The 23,344-nt window shown below is 44.5% G+C and overlaps 1 protein-coding gene across 1 annotated transcript in view; it reads right to left on the reverse strand.

The window, feature by feature from the left end:
- Window positions 1–3,951: 3,951 nt before the first annotated feature.
- The window catches only part of ELMOD2 (ELMO domain containing 2), a 165,587-nt gene continuing 146,194 nt past the window's right edge, over window positions 3,952–23,344 (reverse strand). The window contains exon 9 of the mRNA XM_085641603.1: window positions 3,952–4,443. Coding sequence (XP_085497729.1) covers window positions 4,286–4,443 — 158 coding nt within the window. The 3' untranslated portion in view covers window positions 3,952–4,285. The remainder of the gene's footprint in view (window positions 4,444–23,344) is intronic.

Consider the following 23,344-nt stretch of genomic DNA (forward strand, 5'->3'; position numbering starts at 1 on the left):
TGATGACAATACTAATCTAATATTTGGGAACAAATATAGTCTATTTAAAAACAGGTATTTAGGAGCAAAATGATTACATTTTCAGACACTGTTTAGTGACAAAATAAATGTACGTACCACAGATGAAAAGGTAGCTATTTAAAGACAAGAAAAAGGATGCATTGCCTGTAAAAAAAAAAATCTTTGTTTGAAAAATCTTTATTTGTTCATGTCAAATGAAAAGTTGATACTAGATGGCAAAATTATTGGATTTTCAGAAAGAGCTATGATGATGTTTGGGAACAAAGTGACTATTTTCCAAAATTAAAAAGCTGGTTATTTTTGGATCGGATAAGCACGTTAGCAGAAAACGCTTTGAGTATTTTCTGAAAAGCCAGCATTTTGAGTGCAAAATTAATTTATTTTTAGATTTTTGGAAAATGATAAACTGATGTTTGTGAAAATTTCTTTTATTTAGTAAGCATCTGGTATTTCACTTCACATTTACAATTGATGGCAAGAAGGTGATGATGCAGCAAAATATGAAAAAGAAAGCACTTGTATTCAAGGGAATAATTTCTTGTTTATTTTTATGAAATGACAAGCTGATGAGCAAATTGGGTTATTTACAAAATGACAAGTTTGTGTTTGAATACATGTTAGAAATGGGATTTTTAGTAGGCTAGGGCATGCGCCAAAGCCAGGCAGAAACCACCACTCTAGTCAGGATAAAGAAGTTACACTCCTAAAATGATCCCTGCTCACCCCCTTGGTAGCTTGGCACGAGCAGTCAGGCTCATCTTAGAGGCAGAGTGTAAAGCACATAACCAACAGTAATACAGTGTAAGCACTACAAAAGGACACCACACCAGTTTAGAAAAATAACCAATATCTTTATATTCTTAAGACAAGACCAAAAACGATAAAAACCCACAATATAGTACTTAAAAATCTTCGGTTATCAAAATATGCTTGAAACACAGTTCCTTGATGTCGATACCTCCGCCCGGGGCTATCACGGCGTCGTGAGCAAACAAATCCAAACAGTTCTGGCTGACCAGCTACGGTGTCGGGAAGACCCGCAAACAGTACCTTTTAGAAATGCAGGGCGTCAGCGGCCTCTCATTGAGCTTCCGAAAGCACAGCGTCAGCAGGCATCGGTTCCAGAGGTCTGTGCAGGAGTCGTCGGGCCCACTAAGTGACACGTGCTGCAGATCGAACTCCTCTCTGTTGAAGTCAGGAGCGCTGGCGTCAGCAGGCTTTGGGTGTTGCAGTGTGAAGTGCAGCGGTGCGGCATGTGGTGCCCTCAGGTCCTGATGTGAGCAGCGGCACGGTGGCAGCGTCAGATGGCGGCGTCGTCGGTGAGACCAGGGTCGCGGTGCAGCACTGCGGTGGTGCCCTCTGTGATGCCTTCAGGACACGGAGTCGGTGTCGTCGGGTTGCTTCTTCTTCTGTTGCAGCACAAAACACACAGTCCCCAGTGCTGAGGGCAGAAGAACTTGAAGTCTTTGCTGTTCCTGAGACTTCTTGAACAGGGGGCATGCTCTACCTCAAGCCCTTGGAGAAACTCACAAAAGTAGATTGCAGAGAGTTCAGTTCAGTCCTTTCACTGCCCAAGACAGAAGCAGCCACTGCAGGCCAGCACAGCAAAGCACACAGCAAAGCGGTAGTTCCTCCTCACAGCTTCTCCAGCTCTTCTTCTTGGTCCAAAAGAGTTCTAAAGTTCAGGGGTTTGGGCCCCAATAAATCCTTTAATCTCTTAGGCAGAGAGTGTCTGTGCACAGCCAGAACCAGCTCTGCCTTCTCTGGTGTGACTTCCTGGCAGGAGGTGGAGACGGCATTGTCAGAGGCAGACCAGGCCCTTTGAGGTGCAAGGAAATCTCCTCCCCCTTCCCCAATTGCAGCCCAGGTCTATTCAGCCCTTTCCGGAACCACTCCTGCTCCCCAGCCTACTGTCATCCAAAACCCAGACAGGCAATCCACATTCCAGCGGAGGCACACGGGATGACTGAGCAAGAAAATACCTACCTTCTAAAAGTGGTATTTTCAAACACAGAATGTAAAAACCACCTTCACTAAAAGATGCATCTTTAGAGTCTGAGTTCAGGCATACTAAACTTTATTTTCCAAACTAATTCCCCGGGCCAGTTATGTTTATAAGATGTTATAAACAAACTCCCCATTTTTTCCTATAGCGAAAAACGAAATTGGCCGTAATTCACTATCAGGCCATGCCACACACACCAGGGCATGTCCTCCTACCTTTCACATACACTGCACCCGGCCCCCAGGGGTAACTTGGGCCTACCTTAGGGGTGGCTGACATGTAAGAAAAGGGAGGGTGAGGGACTGGCAAGTGTGTGCACTGGACAAGTCGACATGGCGTTTACAAACTGCACGCAGACTCCGCAATGGCGGGTCTGAGTTACCTTTTCAGGGCCACTCACGTGGGTGGCACATTCAGTGCTGCAGACCCATTAGTAGCACTTGATTCACAGGCCCAGGAACACTCAGTGCACTTCACTAGGGACTAACAAGTAAATCAAATCCCCAATCATGGAAACACCAATCCATAACACAATTTATCACAGGAGCACTTGCACTTTACCACTGATCAGCAGTGAGAAAAGTGTGCAGAAACAATACGCCAGCAAACACAGAGTAAAAACCGTGAGGTCAGAAAGCAAAAAACTCAGGGGAAACACGACAAAAGATGCCAAGTCTAACAATGCACAATTAGCACATTTAAAAGATTTGAGTGATAATTCATACTGAGTTGGGGACACATATGGCTGAAATTCCGTACAGTCAACAGATTATAGTATTTGAGTGTGCAAATATGGGCATGCTAGGCTGAAAAAAGTGCTTGGTAAATGTAGTAATCCGATTACTGGTATATAATGCTCCAAGCACCAGTTACCTGAGATCTAAGTTTCACTCTCTGTATAAATGTTAACAATTGTTACAAGTTAACACAGGGAACAATATATCATTTTTTTGGTTTTCCTAGTTTAAAGGGGTGCTTTGCTGTGTGCTATATTATTTCCTTGTTCGTTTAGATCTACAATCTTGCATACCACCTTTATGCCCAGTACTCATAGGGGTGTTCTCATGATAGGGGGTCGACATTGCTTCTTCATCACTTGCTGCATGTCAAAACTATCCAGCCTATCATTCGCTTAAATGAGACACTGTAATACTAGGTGGTGAATAACGTACCGCTAGCTCTGATGTTCCTGTGCTTCCAATTTACCTTACCTAAGCAACTAATGCTACTGCCTTAATGTCTCCCTAAGTAATCTTTTAGGAAGAATCCACTTTATGATGAGGGACAACTGAATCCTGGATGAGCAAATAAATTAAGAAATAAATGACTAATCACTTTGACAAACAACCCCAACACTTTCAATGGTACCAACAACCCAAGACTGGATAACAGTTGAGGAAACTGTTTGACAAAAACATTCAAAACAGGGACACCAATCCTGCTTGCTTATATCACACAGTTCGGATACATCTAAATTAATCGTTTACCCATTCCAATGACCCGTTTTCCATCAAACCTCAAGTGCCTAATCAACCCTCCTGTATCATGGGACAGAGACAGTAACCTCTAAGATGAACCACAGATGTAGTTATCTTCTCTCCGTCACCTCAGGACTGCTGATACCTCCCCCTGAGGTATTTTACTAAAATACAACCCTTCTCTGCAGTCTGTAACATGCATTTCATTTGTTCTCACTTTCAAAGCAACACAAGAAGGCAAAAAAGTTACACCCATACACAATTTCATCAGGACCACAGATTATGCCATTGAAATGTGGGATATACTTATTTTGTGCAACCAGAAATGGGTCCATCTAAATCATCAGTTTGAGGTGCGGATTGTGGTCAAATATATGATATATTGTATAGTAAGTATGGATAAACTGCAAGCAAAATGCCATTCTGCATGAATAAACAAATGGAAAATTAAAAGGGTTATATCACTTTTTTATTCAATATAATAATTAACACATATAGCTCAGTCAGGTGCTCCTGAAATATACAAATATACAAAATTTGTCTGTCAATCACATTTGTCACAAAAAAAGCAGAAAACATGCTCTTATATAAACAATATACATATATTTTCCTTTAGAAGATCATACTTTAAATGTAGTGCCACAAGCTTCCTGTACTTGGAAATATACAACTTTTGAACAAATACAATTGCATCAACTTTAAAAATGATTGTTACATTTAATAATTGTCTCAGCTGAACAATACAAATCAATGAGTGCAAATGATGGCAAACACAAAGGTATTAATTAGTCTTGGTCCCCTTAAAGATCAGCACGGTGTTCTGATCACTCAGAAGAGCCTTAACATTAGTATGGAATTTCTCTCGGAAAAAGTTGAAATGCATGATGTTTTCTGGTTCTTCTTCAAACCAAAACTTATCAAATTCATAAATAAGATAACCTGCAATAAAAAAAAGTAGCATTAGGGTTTTGTTGACTCTGGTACTCCTAGTTCTAAGGTCTCCCCTGTTACCAACTTGTAGGTGTCTTGCTAGTGAACGCATGAAGTGTGCTTAACCACGTCCACTCGTAGTCTGATCTTTAGTCATCCGAGGTGGCACCAGAAATCCCTAAAACAAAAGACTTCCCATCCCTCACTACTTGTACATTGCTAGGAACGTGTCCCTCATTACTAACATTGCCTCATATGTGGTGTTGAAAAGACCTAGGTTTACTGTGGGATAGGCCAAGTAATCCTATACTGAACCTCATGAAGGCAACACTTCACAGATCTATGAGATAATTCAGTGCAAGAAGATAGACCAAATAGATTACAGGTACACAAATGATGTGGGAGGTCAACTGTGATAAGCAGGGACTGCCACAAGAAACATAGAACAACATAAGCCTAAAAAAGAAGTAAATGAATATATAGCCACAAACCACTGGGAGGTGAGGGAACGAAAATAAGTTACTTACCTGTAACTGCAGTTATCCAGTATTGGTATCTTTCATAGATTTACATGCTTGAATCATTCCCCGATGTCGAGGTGGGAGTCCCACTGTAAAATAATCAAGCAGTGTTTAATAAATTTCATAGGCTATAATGGCCCTAAGCCATGTTATTAGAAGCCTATCTATGTCCTTTTTAGGTCTCGACCTTGCTATCGCGTAAGCGATCGCAAAGCGAGACTATAGAAAGCGGGTTTAAAAAGTGCTCCCAAAAAGCGGATTGCATGGCTAGCACGCGCACAATCACGCGCATCGTGCCGCCATGCAATCCACCTTTTGGGAGCACTTCAAAGGGTCCGCTCCCCCGCCCCCAAGCGCGTGCGCGCCACGCTCCGCCGGGCTTGTTTTCACAATTTGTTTCCGCCTCACTTCAGACGCACAGCGCCTGCCCCACGATTAGTGTAGCTACAAACAACCACAGCTTGTTCATGGCGGCCACCCACTTTAGCCTTCCAGCACATATTAATAAATGCACGGCATGTAAGGCTTGCAGCTGCTCTACTTCCGTACGCCTTCCCGTGACATTGGTATGTTTGACTTTTAATTACTTACAAACACAGAGAATCCCAGCTCCCCCACTTACCATGACATGTGGTCCTGAGCGCGTGTTCCAATACCTTCTTTCCATTATTTACAAAGACAACAGGCATACAGGAATGGTCTCGGAGCAGGATGTAACACTTCAAAGGGTCGCTCCCCCGCCCCCAAGCGCGCGCGCGCCACGATCCGCCGGGCTTGTTTTCACAATTTGTTTCCGCCTCACTTCAGACGCACAGCGCCTGCCCCACGATTAGTGTAGCTACAAATAACCACAGCTTGTTCATGGCGGCCACCCACTTTAGCCTTCCAGCACATATTAATAAATGGACGGCATGTAAGGCTTGCAGCTGCTCTACTTCCGTACGCCTTCCAGTGACATTGGTATGTTTAACTTTTAATTACTTACAAACACAGAGAATCCCAGCTCCCCCACTTACCATGACATGTGATCCTGAGCGCGTGTTCCAATACCTTCTTTCCATTATTTACAAAGACAACGGGCATACAGGAATGGTCTCGGAGCAGGATGTAACAAGCATTTTTAATGCAATAGGTCTCGCATTTACACGAGTTTAAGCTATTGGCATTGTAAATGACAATGCCTTTTATTTATGTTCAAAAATAAAAGGCATTGTCATTTGCAATGTCAATAGCTCAAACTCGCGTACATGCGAGACCTATTGCATTGCAAATGCTTGTTAAAAAAGGACCCAATGTTGGAACACAGCCAATCAGCTGTCCGCACTTTCTAGAACACACTCAGCAGAGGCAGATTCCATCAGATTTTCTAAGCACAAGTGGGAAGTAAGAATCCCATAAATTAAAGAGAATTACCTCTACGGGGAGGATGGTGGATTGCACGTGAATCTATGAAAGATGCCAATACTGGATAACCACGGTTACAGGTAAATAACTTATTTTCTTATCCAGTATTCGGGTATCTTTCATAGATTCACATACTTGAATGAGAATACCAAACAGTACCCTAAATTGTACTGTCCTTAGTGGAAGGAGGGAGAGATGTAAATCATAAATCCCACAAGTTACATTTGTAACAATGCACATACCCTTTCACAGCTTTTAAAGACGGCTACAAACAAAACATGAAGCCGTAACATACTGTTGTATTCAGGATGCATCCAATGAAGTGTTTAGTAGAACAAATAATAGAACAATTAAGTCACTCTTTAATTTCTAGAGTTATCAAAAAATGAACATTAGCAACAGATAGTAAGCCAAGCTATGCAGCTTTAATAAAATATAAAATTCCTCTTATACCAGAAAAGAGACCCACCTTAATTTAAGAGATGAAGCAGTACTGCTTGGCCCACAGCTGCATCCTCACATTGCGTAGATTGCAGACAGTAGTGCTGCGTAAAAGTGTGGACACTTTTCCATGTCACAGCACGGCAAATCTTTTCTAGTGTTACTCCAGCAAACAGAGCTGCCACTGTAGAAACTGCCCTGGTGGAGTGTGCCTTAGTTCTTCTTGTTAAAGGCTTGTTAGCTTTGTCATGGCAGAATTGAATCGCTGAGGAGACCCATCTGGCAACAGTGGCCTTAGTTACTGCTGTTCCTTTTCTGCCCGGTCCGTAAGCCACTGGTAGCTGATCCGTTTTTTTAATGTCTTTTGTCTTATGCAGGTAACATATTTTAACATCTAGCATGTGTAAAGCTTGTTCTGCTGGACTAGATGGGTTTGGAAAAAAGGAGTGAAGTATTACTGGTTCGTTGAGGTGGAATTGCTTTGGGACTTTTGGGATAAAAGTCGAATTCCTTCACAGAGCTACATAGTTATCAGCAAAATGAAGAAATGGTTCCTGGACTGTAAAAGCTTGGATTTCACTAAACCTCCTCACAGAAGTGAGAGCCAGCAGAAGGGCTACCTTCCAGGTGCGAAACTTTAGCTCTGCTTTGTGAATTGGTTCAAAAGGCTGCCTCATTAGCTGTGCGAGGACCAAATTGAGCTTCCATTCCGGAGGGGGTACACACACCGGGGAAAAGGCGCGGAAGAGGCCCCTCATGAACTGCTTTACAAGACTAGAAGCACAGAGAGTGGGAACTTGAAGAGATCTCCTATAGCGGGAAATCGCAGCAAGTTGAACCTTCACCAAAGAGAAAGTGAGGCCTGACTTTGCCAAAGAGAGGAGATATTGCAAAATCTGTTCAGGAGGCACTTGAAGCGGGTGCAAGTTGTTTCGTTGGCACCAGAGGCAGAATCGCTTCCATTTAAGGCGGTATGTCTTGTTGGTGCTGTCAGCTCTGGATTTTGCAATACGTTGCAGTCATTCCTGGGACATATCCAAGCCCCTGCACGCTAGGAACTCAGGAGCCATGCGTGCAAATGAAGGGACTCCGAATCTGGGTGACGTACTTGACCCTTGTCTCTGGTCATAAGAGATGGAGATGGTTGTAGACGTATGGGCCTCAACTCCGACAGCAAGAGAAGCTCCGGGAACCAGTACTGCCTGGGCCATCGTGGCGCTATTAGGATCAAAAGACAGCCTTCCGTCTTCATCTTGGTTAGTACCCTGGGAATTAATGGGATGGGGGGAAATCTAAGCATATATCCCGGACCATCGCATTAAAAGGGCATTCCCCCCTTGACTCTGGCAGAGGGAACCTGCTGGCATAGTACTGGCATTTGGCATTCTCTCTATTTGTGAAGAGGTCTATAGCTGGTTTTCCCCATTTCCGAAACACATCGTCGAGCTGGAGCTGCTCTAGCTCCCATTTGTGACAACTGGACTGCGTTCTGCTTAACATATCTGTCAGAGTATTGTGCAAACCTCAGGCATGTTCGGCCTAGAGGGAAATTCTGTGCTGCGCAGTCCAATACCATAGCTCCTGCACTTCTTGAGATAGTGAGATGAGATGGTTCCCCTTTGCCAGTTGACGTAGAACATGCCGGTCGTATTGTCCGAATGAACCAGCACGGAGGAACTGGCTATCCTTGGCAAGAACACATGGAGAGACAGGAAAATGGCTTTGAGCTCTAGCCTGTTGATTGGCTGATGTTTCTGTGCAGAGGACCATTTGCCCTGTATCTAACTCTTGCAGATGGCCTCCCCAGCTGTCCATGGAGGCGACCGTTGTTGTGTGAAGTCTGGGATAGTTTGGAGGAAAGTAAGGCCCTTTCAGAGATTTGGTGCATGAAACCACTATCGCAGTGTCTCTGCCATGAGTGTTGTGATCTGCATTACATCCTCGAAGGATCCCAAAGTTTCCTGCCATTGCTCTGTAGTTCTTGAAGAGGCTTCATTCTCAGTCTGGCCAGTGGCACCAGATCTATTTCTGAAGAGCACATCCCTAGGAGCGACTTGTATGTTCGTACTGAAACATACTTTTTTCTTGATATGCTCTACGCCAGTCTTTGCCATCGTATCTGCCTTTCCTGTGATAGGAAGGCTTTGCATTGGATGGTATTTATGGATGCTCCCAGAAAGGATATGACTTAACTGTGAAGGAACGAAGATCTTTCTTTGTTTACAGTGAGCCCCAGAGTCCTGAACAATTGAAGGCAGGTGTTTGTAGCTTTACTGGCCTTTTGTGCTGTTGGTGCCTTGAGCAGCCAGAGGATTGCTTGACAGGTGCAAGTGACGACGATGTCTCTGACAACAATGATAGCATTCTCTCTAGAGACACAGGGACTGTTGAGCGCCAGAAGAGGGTACACAATAAGATAAAAAGACGTAGCCAGCTAAAGTGGGATTATTCAGATTCCCAGCTTTCTTTTTCTCATGGAGAGGAGGCTTAGAAACCATTATACAAGGGGAACACAGGAACAGCACTTCAAACTACGGATGAGCCCTCTTTAACTTCCATTTTGGTCTCTATAAAGCAGTTGCAGGAAGAGGTCCGCTCTGACAGCCTCCTAGCCAAGGGGGCCGCTAAAAAGCTGCAAGGGGGCATGAGAAAGCTAAGCAAAATCTTTATCGACATTGGGGATAGGGTTACCATGGTAGAAGGTCGTACAGAAAGCTTAGAAACTGAAGTAACTGCCCTAAAAGAACAAGGGTCTTCTCAAGCTGCCTGTTTAACAGATTTAATGACAAAGATGGAGGAGCAGAAGAACAGACAATGCCAGAAAAACCTCCGCCTATTGAGGATTCCTGAATGGGCGGAGGGGGATAATCCACGGCGCTTCATTGTTAAACTCCTGCGAGACGCTTTCCCAGAACACTTTAACTGGAACTGGGAGCACGACATCCAGCGGGCACACCGCTTTCCTTTCAATTTAAAGAAGCGACATGATGGCAGCAGCTACAGCGGAGATAAGCCCAGGGCCTTTCTGGGTTTTTTTGGTAACTTTTTGCTTAGGCAGTTGGTCTATGATCAGGCTCGTCCCAATTCCCAGAAGGGCTCTAATGGGGTGTTCTTCGTTATGCCTGATCTTTACTACGCCACAGTGGAGCGGAGGTGGCGTTTACGTCAACTAAACAGCAGGGTGCCCAGGATAACTTAATGAACCCGGCTAGACTAAAGGTTATCTTGAATGGACCTTCTCTCATCTTTCTGTCAGAGAGTAAGGCAGAGGAGTTCCTTGGGGAAGTCAAGGCTAGAAAGGGGAATAGCTAGTCAGCACTGTAGTTTATAACGACTAATATTTTTAGTTTATGTTGGTCTCCTTCTTTTTCATTCTCTCTCCTTCTATTTTTTTCTAACTTTCTGTTATTGGGGTGGACCAGTTGGAGAGGGGGGGGGGGGGGAGGGGGTATGAGTGCTCACCAGGTTTTCTAATAGGAACTTTTTAGGTCTCGCCTGAGCCAGTGCTTGCGCTGCTCTGGAGAGACATTTAGTGAGTGGGCTTTCAAAAGTCCGACCACAGCTTTTGGGGTGGCATAGAGCGTGCGGTTATGCGCACAATGACGAGCAGAGGCGCCATCTGGCTTTCCTCTCTCGTCATGGTGCACGCACATCGCATACCACTCGCCAGCCTGCTTTCACTTTTGCCATTGCGCACGAGCAGAGGCGCCATCTGGCTTTCCTCTCGCTCTCCCGAACGTGCGTGCTTCAATGCCCCTCCCCTACCACACAGCGCGTCTCGCTGCCGCAGGTCTTGTCGCACACCCCCACCCCTTAAACATTACTCACTCAAAATGTGTAAATCTCTACATCTACTCATTTGTATTGTTTACATAATAGTTGCTAACCGATTGGAAGCAACAGCATGCTCGCTTTAATAAAGTCACCTTCTAAAATACCATCAGGCACTCGCTACTCCTGCTCCGTGTCTAGTTTGGCATTGAGTGCACACTTTTGCCTATGCCTCTGTCTACCCACCTCGCCATTAGACGCAGTGACGTCACAAACGTCCCGCAAGCTGCGTTACGTTGCAGTGTTGGTGCACGACGAGCAAGGAAGCCAGACGGAGCCGCACGCGTGTGGAGCAGCAGAAGTGGTGCCTGGAACCTTTCAGAGGCCTAAGAGCAACCGCAGACCCCATCTTACTTTGGCCTAGTGCTCCCGCTGGGCGCCAGGCAACAAACTACTCCTCTGTCATGTATCCAGCCTGGGGTAGGTATGGGCCACTCCAGCTGGCACTCCCACCTATCCTCCTGCATCCGTCTCCTCGTACCCAGCAGCTACTTACCCGCCAGCGACTGCGACTTCCACTTACCCAGCTGCCGCTGCCTACCCGGCAACTACAGCAGCCTCCACCTACCCGGCTGCTACCACTTATTCCGCGGTTACAGCTGCCTCTATTTACCCAGCGGTTTCCACCTATTCTGTCACTACTGCGGCTTCCAACTACCCGGTAACCACTGCGGCCACCACCTACTCCACCACTTCTACCTATCCGGCTGCTACGGCCTATCCAGCATCCACCAAGGCCACTACCTATCCCGGTGCTACCACATACCCAGCAACGACGGCCTCAACCTACCCAGCAACTTCCACCTATCAGGCCCGCTGCCTGAACACCCTATACCCACTGAATATCCACCCCCTACAGATTACCCACCCTCTGCTTACACCCCTTCTCAGTATGCAGTCGCTGATTATTCTCAGGCTAAGACCGAGTTCACCCCGGCGCAGCTGGTGTACTCATCCGAGTATCCCCCACCCTCTACTGTGGTCGCACCACCTGACACCAGTGCGCCACCTCAACCTACCTACGAACCTCCGCCACCCGGTTACTCACCAAAACAACCAGAAACTCCTGCGGTCACGACCCGTGCAGAATCTCAGTCCGGGTACGCTGCATCCCGCGCAACCCAGCCTGAAACTGATAGCGCTGCTTCCTTGAAGGATCGCACCCAGGCAGTGTCGGAGGTTAATACACACCAGTCTCATCGGTCTACGGTCACACACCCCCGGACCCTGCTGCGCCCAAATAATCAACTGGTCAATCTCAATCTTCACAGCCTCCATCAGAGCAAGAATATACTACATCGCAAGCATCGTCATCTTATTCTCAAACCCAACCTACCTATACTTCGTCCCAATCTGACAGTACATCAGCACAGTCAATTTTTGCTTCTTCTCAACCTACCTGCACATCTTCCCAATCAAGTTACACATCTTCGAAATCAGATCTTACTTCGTCCCAACCTATTTACACTTCTGCTCAAAAATATACTTCACCTCAAACGGCCTACACCTCTTCTCAGAGAACATATACAGTTTCGCCATCTCCATCTCAACCAACGGCTGCATCATCTCAGTCTGAGACTACATTGTCCCAACCAACCTCAATGTTATCCCAGTCTGACAACACTGCAAGCCAAACGACTTCGGCTTCATCGCAGCCAGTCTCTACATAATCCCAAGGTACTTATACATCACCTGAAGTGACCTCATCGACGTCGCAGTGGTAACATCCCAGCCTGAAACAGTTCAGTCCACAGCCGCACCAGGTTCTTCAGATCCTAAAGAGTCGCAGCAAAGTGGCTTGCCTACCAGTGCAGAGCAGGAAGCGCCCCTGAAGACTGATGCATCAGAAGCTCCGCAGGTAAGGCTGACTTGTTTTTTTTTGGTATTTTTTTAAAATCGAGAATGCTTCCGATCAGAGGATTTAGGCTCTTCAAGTTAAATTTCTATGTTTTTCAAATATACTATTACTTGGCCAGTTAATCTCGTTACATGGTCGTGCCCGTAAACTGTAGTTGAATTGCACATTTTATTAAGTAAATGTTTTCTACATGAAAATCTAGATTGCATTCTGTTACTCTGACAATGCTTTTATCTCTACCTCTCTCTCTACCTCTCGCTACCTCTCTCTCTACCGCTACCTCGCTACCTCTCTCTCTACCTCTCTACCTCGCTCTTTACCTCTCTTCCTCTACCTCTCTCTCTATCCATCTCTCTCTCTCTCTCTACACACCTCTCTCTCTCTCTCTACCTCAAAGTGTCAGCCGGAGCCCGATAGCACTGCTTGTCCTTTTAAAAAAAAAATAGCATTGGCATAGCCACTAGGTCTCGCCTTTGGGGCCTTATAAGTGTTTAACCATGCAACAGTTAATGTTGTTGCACCAAGGATATTGTGCTGCAGAACTAAATACTTTTAAGGTCCCAAAAGCGTGACCTATTGGCAATGCCAATGCTTGTTTCTCATAACTGCCGGCTATACTTTAAAGTTGTTAGTAAACAAACACGGCTTGGCTGGGGTGGCGGGAACTCACATTTGATGACCATCATTCAGGGAATTCCTGATTGCTCTATTTTTGGGAGGGTGTGGAGGGGGAAGGGGGCTTTTCAAGTAGGGGGAGAACAATGAGTGTTTATCATTTCGACTGCTTTAGTTGCACCAAAAATAAACCTAGTGGTGAAAAATGCAACCAGTGAAGAAAGGAGGGGAAAAAAATAAAAAAAATATATCTATATCTATCCATCTATCTATCTATCTATCTATATTCATGTGTTAGAGAAGGAAAAATAATTTTGTATGTATTGTCAACAAGATAATGATGTATGTTATGCCCAGAAGGGTGGGGTTGCCTTTGACAGATCTCAGATTTATGTTAACATATGGAAACTGGATGCTGCCTAATATTGGGAAATTTGGTCATATATTGACATGAATAAGATAACTAACCTGAGACTAGTATCAGTGAATATCTGTGGTTTGAATGATGCTCAGAAGAGGCAGAGGGTGGCACAAGGGCTATGTTCGCTGGGGGCTGACAGAGTTAGCCTCCAGGAAACCCATATTGAGGGATCATAGAGACATCTTCTGAATTCATTGGGGTATAGAGTACTTGGGGGGACATCTCAAGGAGCACGGGTAAAAGGAGTAGGGATTCTGGTTCAAAAGAATTTTCTACTTAAAGCCATACGGGTGAAATCTGATTCCCTGGGAAGATGGGTCATAGCCGAATGCAGTTTATAACCTGATTTTTCCTTTCTACTATGTTCCATTTATGGAAGTAATGTGGATGATCCTGGGGTTATAGTTTGGGTCTCAGGAGAATTAGCCCACTGTGGTGATTTTAATATCAATTTACCCAGCAATTGGAGAGCTAGTAGTCAGTGGAAATATACTGGTAGGAAGCCAAAAGTACATCAGGCCTTAACAAACGGGATGCATACTCATGGGCTTAGCGATGTGTGGGCTAATCTAAAACCGAATCAACCAGGGTAAACGTATTATTCAGCCCTGCACCTCTCCCTGGCAAGGTTGGATTCTTTTTTGGCTTCTTCATCTCTGATTCGGGACTGTACCTTCGATACAGCCCCGCGATTTATGTCGGACCACAATCCACTCATTTCAAACATAAAAGGGTTGGGTTCCAATGGAGAAATGTCATCCTGGAGTTTCGAAAGAGCGCTCTTGTATGACACCGGATATATATGAAAGACTGGATCGAGGAGTTCCTCAAGACAAACACAGGGTCTGCACCTGTTATGGTGGTATGTGACACACTGAAAGCTTGTAACCGAGGTGAGACCTTACGGTACTCCATAAGGAATAATAAACCAGAAAAAGCACAGATCTCAAAGCTCCAGGACAAAATAGCTATCCCAGAAGAAAAACTAACTAAGGCTGTTCAGTTAAGGGTGGAAATTGAAGCAGCACAGCTGGAAGTGGTATCTATTAAAGCCAAAATTGAGTCGATATTCGCAGAGAAGGTCGCTGCAAAATGGGCTTCTGCTCGGGAAAAAAACCTACGACTGTAGCAAACTCATCGGTCATCAACTGGCCAATCGTACCAGACAGCAGGTCTCTTCCAATGAAATACTCTCGATACAAGTCTCTTCAGGGGAGATCACTCACGATCCTATTAAAATCCAAGGGTCATTTCGAGAGTTCTATAAAAGCTTCTATACAGAGGAGAATACTAGCTCATCAGATTTTAGAGAGGCAGAGATTTTCAACTATCTGAACACAGTCTTGCTTACACAACTTAGCGAGGAAGAACATAATCAATTAGAAGATCCACCTTCATGGGAAGAGATTGCTCTAGCTCTAGCAAATCTGCCAGATGGTAAAGGCGCTGGTTTAGATTGCATTCCTGTGGAATTCTACAAAATCTTTTCCCTTCAAATAAAAGATCTGTTTACCACACTGGTAGTTTTCATCTTTAATGGGCCTCCCCACCAGATTCATGGTCTTCTGCTAAGATTGTAATCTTTGCAAAGAAAGATAAGTCACCGCTAGCTATGGGGTCATATAGGCCGATCATGCTCATTAACTGTGATTCTAAAGTCTACTCAAAAATCTTTGCATCTAGATTATCTTCCAGAATTGAACACCTTGTGGTCAAATGGCAACATGGGTTCATTCCTAAAAAAGGGACTACCGAACACGTTCGGCGGACCATCACCTTGTTTGATGCCGCTCAAGTGTCAGGAGACCCAATCGCGCTAATTTTACTGTATGCTGAAAAAGCATTCAATCGGGTCTCCTAGCAATTTCTTTGGGGCGTCATGAGGAGGATGCATTTTGGCCCTAAGGCGATTCAAGCTGTGCAGGCCCTGTACCTAAATCCCACAGCCAGAATTTCAATAAATGGGAAATTAACTGAACCGATTGAGATATCACGGGGCATTCGGCAGGGCTGCCCTTGCTCTCCATTGCTATTTGCGATTTATATTGACCCCTTCATCAAGAAAATAGAAAACAATCAAGAAATTCTGGGTGTGAATACTAAAATCATGGCCTGTGCCGATGATCTTGCATTGGTTTCTCCGGACCCTGAGACAGCCATCTTAGTTATAGAACAAGAGGCTCAAGAATTTGGTAAGAACTCCGGATATGCACTCAAAGAAAAGACACAGATCATCGTAAATAAAGAAATTTTATGGGCAGATAGCAGGGTTGTTCAAAAGGCCAAATATTTAGGGGTAAACATCGTTGCTGACATTGAGCTTATCGTTAGCGAGAACTTGAACCCGCTGGTAGCTGAAACCAAGAAAGCCCTTAACCGGATCGATAATTTGCACCCGACCATAGTGGGGCGGTGTAACGTCCCCAAGATGATTTTTTTTTTCCAAGTTGCTTTATGTTTTTTAGGGCTATCCCACTGGAATTCAGTAAGACAATACTTCAGAGATTTGAACAACTTTTTTCTCAATTTGTTTGGGCATACACTCAGCCGAGGAGGTCTTTCAAGTTTTTATCCCTTCCTCTGGAGCGAGGGGGTGGGCGCTCCCCAACCTGAAGTTATATTACTGGGCCACGGTCCTGCAGAACTGCATTGTTTTACTGAATGAAAAACCACCCTCTACAACAACAGGGCTCCCGTTTCCCTTTGAATTACTACTTGGGGTTGAAGCTTGGGGCTGCCTATAGTGACTGCTAGAATATGGATACTACAAGCGGGTCAGATTCAAGACTTTGATGGGTGCTTACAGGGTCTTTTCTAATATATGCAAACTTCTAGGTTTGGGGAGACTGAACTTTTATACCCCTTTAAATAATAATGTTAATCTGCCTGCAATCTTTGGGAGATCATACTGTCCAAATTGGCATAAAGCGGGCATATTAAAACTAGGAGATCTTATATCTGTTGATGGAATCCGGCCTTTCAACGATCTCAGGATACAATTCAATCTGAGCCATATTGAGGACTTTATATACCTTGCCATAAGGGACTTTTTGGTACGCAAGGCTGGTGGGCCCGCAGGCTTCCCCCTAGTGCCCTTATTGACAAGTTAATTGATCCTAATTTGCCCCGCATCGGGTGCATATACACTGCACTGAATAGCCGAATGCCTGATGACATGGCCAAGATTGCAAGTAAATGGCAACAAAAATTGGAGACTTCCAATAATACTTTCCATCTTGCCATGTGAGTGGCCCAGAGTGACCTGTTATCCGCTAAACTGCAGGCACAGTTTTATAAAAGTAGCTTCTTTTTATATATCACACATAGAAGAATCGCAAAATGGGGGACAGGCAAAGGAACTCTCTGCCCTAGATGTGCAGAATTTAGTGCTGACTTGGTCCATATGTTCTCCACCTGTTTAAAACTCGAGCCATTACTTAACAAAATACTGAATTTCCTAAGGGTAGTCTTATCATGTGACATCTTGTTAAGCCCCACTCTTATCTTACTGGGCATACAGGATAGGATTGACAGGAGGAGCAGTAGGGCACTCATTTTTGTGGCCATGCCCATTCTTAGGATCTGTATAACTTCAGTCTGGATAGACCCAAATCCTCCTTTGTCCTCCCAATGGCTGGCCCGATTGTTAGCTACATGCAATCTGGAAAAGGCTATCTATGCTAAAAAAAACAAGCATTTGCAGTGCAATAGGTCTCGCATTTACACGAGTTTGAGCTATTGGCACCGTAAATGATAATGCCTTTGAAACTCGTGTAAATGTGAGAACTATTGCATTGCAAAAACTTGTTAGATTAGTGAGTAGAAACGCTCCGTTTTGGCCCACGCGTCAAATGAATTAAATAAACAAGCGCGGCCGCAAAAGTGAAAGCTGCTAATAAAAAAAAATAGTGCTTACCGACTTATGAAGGAGACTGTGTAACGCCACAAGTAAAAGATCCAGTCCTCATTTGAGGTAACAAATGGCGACAGGGCGGTAAAAAGGAGAGACTAACAAGCCTCATGATCAATCGGAAACCAGAATTCACCAAGGACAATGACACCAGCCAATCAAAAATATGGACGGAGAGAAGGCGAGGCTTCCACAGCATACCCCACTACTGCATGCCTCGCAAAGCGAGCATCACATGGGCGCTGCCGCTAGTCTCGACCTAAAAAGTACTCATCGACTGGACTCACTCGGTCGGCGCGACCAACGCTACCTACCCTGCTCCACTGCCAGTGGCACAGATCACACCAGCGGGCTGTCACAGAGAGCTACACAAGGCTCTGCTGTCAGTAGTGGCGGCGCTGGTTGCTGAAAGTAATTTGCTTATGTTTGACGACCGGTCCGTCACCACTGACTAGAGTCACCTGACCTTCACCGTGTGGCCCAAAACGAGTGGTAGTAAGACTTCAATTAAGTTGCGCGGCTCCTGAAAAGTACTGTACGCCACAGACAGACGAGATTGTGTGTGAACTTCAGCTGTAACACACAGGGCAAGCAGCTGATGACCGCGCTAAAACCGCTATTTAATAATTTATTGTAAACCAACCACATTTATATTAGCAGAGACTAGAGTGAGAGATTATATACATTCCAGAGCACTGACACACTATCACAGTGGAGCAATTTTACCACTGTTCGGGCAACCTAGCTGAATGCGAATATACAGATAGCATTAGAGTGGTATCCCTAAGAAGCTAAAGTGGTCTCAAAGGCAGGATTGAGAAGACCCTGCAGGTCATACTACTCGAGGAAATTTGGTTCACATTTTTTTCTGGCCCCTGAAGAACGGACCGTGAGTTCAAAATCATAGGGCACCGACAAATTTCTATTGTGGACTGCACAGATGAAGATACTAGCATTGTCATTAACAAATCAGATTTTTCTGAAATTAATGCTGTCTAGCTTTATTTTGATTTTGTTATAACTGTTTGAGATCATGTTAAAAAATATATACATGTATAATCTCTAAAATTGTGTAGTTTGAAAACTGATTTTGATGTTGAATACATTTCTGAAAAGGATTATACAATGATGTTTTAAATCTTTGATTACACATGAAGTTACATACATTTAGCAATGCACACAGGTCTTTTTGGCAAATGTGGTCCAGATTATTCTCTGAACTTCAACTGTAACACACAGGGCAAGCAGCTGATGACCGCGCTAAAACCGCTGTTTAATAATTCATTGTAAACCAACCAAATGTTTATTAGCAGAGACTAGAGTGAGAGATTATATACACTCCAGAGCACTGACACTTACTTTGCAAGGTGAACATAGAGACAATTTGGTTAAGGGCCGCCTTGTGGTCGCAACGACTCCTGCAGCAAACACGCCGCCCACAACTTCTCATCATGAATCGCAGTCATCCACTTGCGCCGCCGTGTGAGGCAGCATAACCTCCGTCTATTAAGGTCTCTGTGTCACAAGTCAGTCCATTGACCAGTGACTAGTCACCTGGCTGATGTCTCTGTAGTAGCCATTCGGCACTGCCTATCCTGACGTCAGTGAATATAGTTACTACGGCATTGGGAATCCAGCCTAATATTGTTACAATGTAGCTAGCAGCTCAGCTCAACCAGCCCCCATAAGCCTGCCGGGAGCAGTGAGCATGCCACAGCGCGCTGCCCCTCCACCAGCTAAAGTTTCAGCCAGCACTTGTAATTAAATAGCAGTGCTATGGCTTGAGACAGCCGAGGCACATGCTATGCCTATTATGCATGACTTTGCATTTCAGTGAGGTGATGCGGAACACCACACTGAAATGCGTTTGTCTAATGCCTGATACGTGGTACTTGTCAGGGCTGGTCAAATCAGTTAATCTCCCAGTGCCTAATAAATGAATCTGACCTTGTGTAATGTAACTGGTGCTCATGTAAAGTGCTCCAATACCGTCGGTTGGATTTCGAGCTATATACAACTACAAAAGAAAAAAAAGAAAAAACAAAATGGCCTGACAAGACATATGGAAAATGATGCTGGATGTGCTGTTCGTACTGTACTGTATGTGCCATGGTTCCATGGGGAGTAATTCTTTTTTTTCGTTTGTTTTTGTCCTCATCTCACCAAAGACATTGTCAGATTTAACAAGCCGATTTATTTGAACCTGGGCACGCTTCGGCTAACTGCGTTAGTCTAGGCCAACATAGCCTTCCTCATGTGGTTGAGGTCTGGTGTAATCATAGGACCCACATAGGACACCAACATTTAGCAGGTTATCAATCGCAGGCGTCGTCCCCAGGTTAACAATGGGAGCCAGATATTGTAAAGAATTTCTTCACTAACGTCTTGCTCTAGACGTGCCATGCTCAGCGCAGCTTTAAGCCAACCTTCTCTGTCCAGGGGAGTAGGATCTTTCCACCTAATACTGATCTCCCTCCTAGCCAAGAGTATAAGATATAACCCATGTGGATCTGCGGAAGCACCCCGTTTATTAGATCATTTTTACAAAAAAATCACCAGATGGAGAGCAATCTCTATGTCGGTTTCAAAGATAGCTGTTAAGGAGTCCCCCACATTTTTCCAAAAAAAGCTTAGCTCTGAACATTCGAAAAAGATGTGGATATCGTCAGCATTAGCAAGTTTACATCTGGGGCAGGTTGGGGCTGGCACCGGGGCGAACTTGGCAATCTTGGCCAGAGTATAATAAAGCCTGTTGAGCACAAAAAAGTGGTTCTTCTGTAAACTGGCGGGCTGGAACACTGTGTATACGGGTGGCCCTACCAGCAAAGAATTCAGGTACCTAGGGGTTAAAATTGTTAAGGACCTGAATAAAATTCCTTTGATAAATCTGGGGAAAATCGAAAAGGAAATTGATTACCTCTTCGCCAGATGGAAAAACCTCCCTTTGACAATCTGTGGGAGGGTTAACCTGGTGAAGAAGTGCGTCTTACCCAAGCTGACGTACCTTTTTAATGCAGTTCCCCTAACTTTCCCCCAGAAGAATATTAGTAAGATCCAGGGGAAAATCGGAAGTTTTATATAGGGACATAAAAGCTCAAGGTTGTCATGGAAAAAATTAAGAAACAAACTCTTAAAAGGTGGGTTGGCTCTCCCGGACATTAACTGGTACCTAATGGCTTTTCAATTTAGGGGCATCAGGATGTTGTGGACTACCCCAGAGGAAACCACGTGGGGAAGGTTATTGGGAGAAATGGCACTAGCAGAGGGAGGTAGTGGACAAGGAGGGTTCCTATACAAATCTGGGGCACCTAGGGTTCTCAAGCGTGTACGCCTTAAGGTTCTGAAGGCTGCCTTAATGACCTGGTATAAAGTGAGACGTATCTGGGGCATGGGTTATTTCTCTGATTTTGCCCCTATTTGGGATTCCCCGGGGACCCCCTCTTGCTTGTGTGACAGCCTGGCGACCCCGATCAAAAGAGCTGGTTTGGTGAAGTGGTCGGATCTGGTGGTTTCAGATGGGGTTCTTCCATGGGAGATTTTACAAGCTAAGATCGGTCCCACATTTTCTAGGTTCAAGTTTCTCCAGTTAAAATCATGGTATGAGGCAGAAGTGGGAGAAATTACAGGGAGTTGGGAACTCGAACAGATACTACAAGATCCGCAGCCAAAAAAGAAAGAAATATCTCTGTGGTACATAAGGCTCCTCGAAGCAAAGGACCGCGAGGTTCCCTCTCAAACATCGGTATGGAACCAAACTCCACTTGCCCATGGTATAGAAGACTTTTTTGAAGCTTCCCTCAAGTTACTTTATAAATGCATCAGGGGGAGTAATTCTATGTATATTACTTTTTTTTTTTTTTAATTTAAAAGGTTTATTTAACAAGTTTCACTTTACATTGCGCAGTACACCAAACAAAAGGTTTCACAACACAAGATTAATCGTGGCTTTGGAATTTTGGCTAGGTATATTCCTAACAGCTGTAGAGCAGAAGTAGAGTAGAGCTGTTGCTCATGGACAGCGATAGTCATGACTCACTCATCTTTCACATTCTGACAGCTAATTACCGCAGGCTGCAACAAGATACAGCTGCCTAAAGCAGACTGCTTCATCCACTCTACTACCTACAGCACTTGCTGAGTGAATCAGCACCAAAACAATGAAAACATGAATATGCAGAGGCAATGCTGGCATATCTGCAATTAATCTGCCTCCTACTGTGCTGTTTCATCCTACGTTGATTCACTTGTGTCATTTCATCAGATCAGATGCCGCAGGATTATTAGGTCTTTCCAGCCTCATGCTCCCTAAAAAAAAATCATACCAAAAACACATATGTATATATTTACATACAGAGGCTTTTGGCAAGCAGTCTTCATCCGCTGGTCTGTTTAAGAATCATTTTGCTTCCGGTCACTATGAGTTAGTCCACTTCATCCATTGTCTGTCTTAACTTATGAGTGGAAGAATTTCACCTTGTCACATGCGCATTGATACTTTAAAAGGAGTGCCAGGCCTGGGGTGTATTGGCTGTTAGGCCACTCATTTATTTTTATATTTTTGTCCACCATTTTTTTTTTTTACAGACAGCATTTTTGTAAAAATAAAATGCAGGCTTGCCAAGGCCAGACCTATTGGCCTTTTACATGTATGGTTCATCTCTAGCAGGAGAAGCCCTCCCACAATCCCAGCAGAGAAGACACTGACTGCCGAAGTTCATTTGGTCTGAGTTCCCAGCATGTAGGGTGTGTTGTACAGGTGAAAGTAAAGAAGGGCAGGAGTGCGCTGTATTTAAAAAGAATACAGTGCATTCCTGCCTTTTCCCCCACGCTGGCACCGTTTGGCCGGGGGACTTTGTAAATGGTGCAAGGGTGCCTGCATTCAATGCAGGCTACCCTTGCACCATTCGCAAAGTCAGGCACCCTTGCACCATTCGCAAAGTCAGGCACCCTTGCATCATTCGCAAAGGTACCCGGCCAAACGGCGCCAGCGTTGAGGAAAAGGCAGGAATGCACTGTATTCTTTTAAATACAGAGCACTCCTGCCCTTTCCCTTTTGTGCTTTGCAGCGCAGCACTGCGTGACAAATCTAATAAATGCGCCCCTTAGTGCCCTATGCCCTTGAGACATGTGTAATAAAAGAGTCAACATAACTTGCGGTCTGCATATCAACCTCCAGAATACGAAGAGGGACTTGACAAGCTAAATATTTGTAAAAATAAAAAATCTGTTAACGAATATATTTATGACGCTTTCTAGAGTCAAGCTGGAACCATGCAAACAGCGCCTGCTGCCAGCCTCGTGTCTAAGAGAGAGGAAGCACTGGTACTTTTCGTAATGTTTGTCGTGGGATCCCAGCTCATAAACAACATGTGGGAACTTGGCCATTTTTTCCAGGTTGAGATGGGATTCTTTGCAGAAGTGTAGAACGTTGCTCCGGTAATTTCCCCTCAATAATTCTTATTTGAATACCGCGACTTTCGGTAAGAGAGGAAATATCGGTGTTTGCTTCCTAGTTCACGGACACACAGTGTGACCGTCGGCACTTAATGAAGTTGCATCACGATTCTTATAATGATAGTATTGCGGTAGCCATCAATACGCAGCAAACGACGAGTACAAATGACCGAGGAGAAGGGGAAAGGTTTTCAGTAGAAAAAAAGTAAACAATCCTGTGTAGTTCTGTTTTAATGCGCGTTTAGTCCTTGGCGATGAAAGCTTGGAGGGGCTAATTCGTGCTTTCAGCACAACGAAACTGAGTTATAACGAGTGAGTCAATCCGGGGTAAAAACAGCTCTTTGATCTCAAGGCTGATGATGCAAAGCGGTGTGTCGGGGGATTGCCTTTAGACTACAGCTCACTGTAAACAAGCGGCAGCGAAAGCGATCGCTATTGAAAAACAAACGAGTGGT

This window comes from Triturus cristatus, chromosome 2_2 (genome assembly GCF_964204655.1).
Source record: "Triturus cristatus chromosome 2_2, aTriCri1.1, whole genome shotgun sequence".
NCBI classification, from domain to species: Eukaryota; Metazoa; Chordata; class Amphibia; order Caudata; family Salamandridae; genus Triturus; species Triturus cristatus.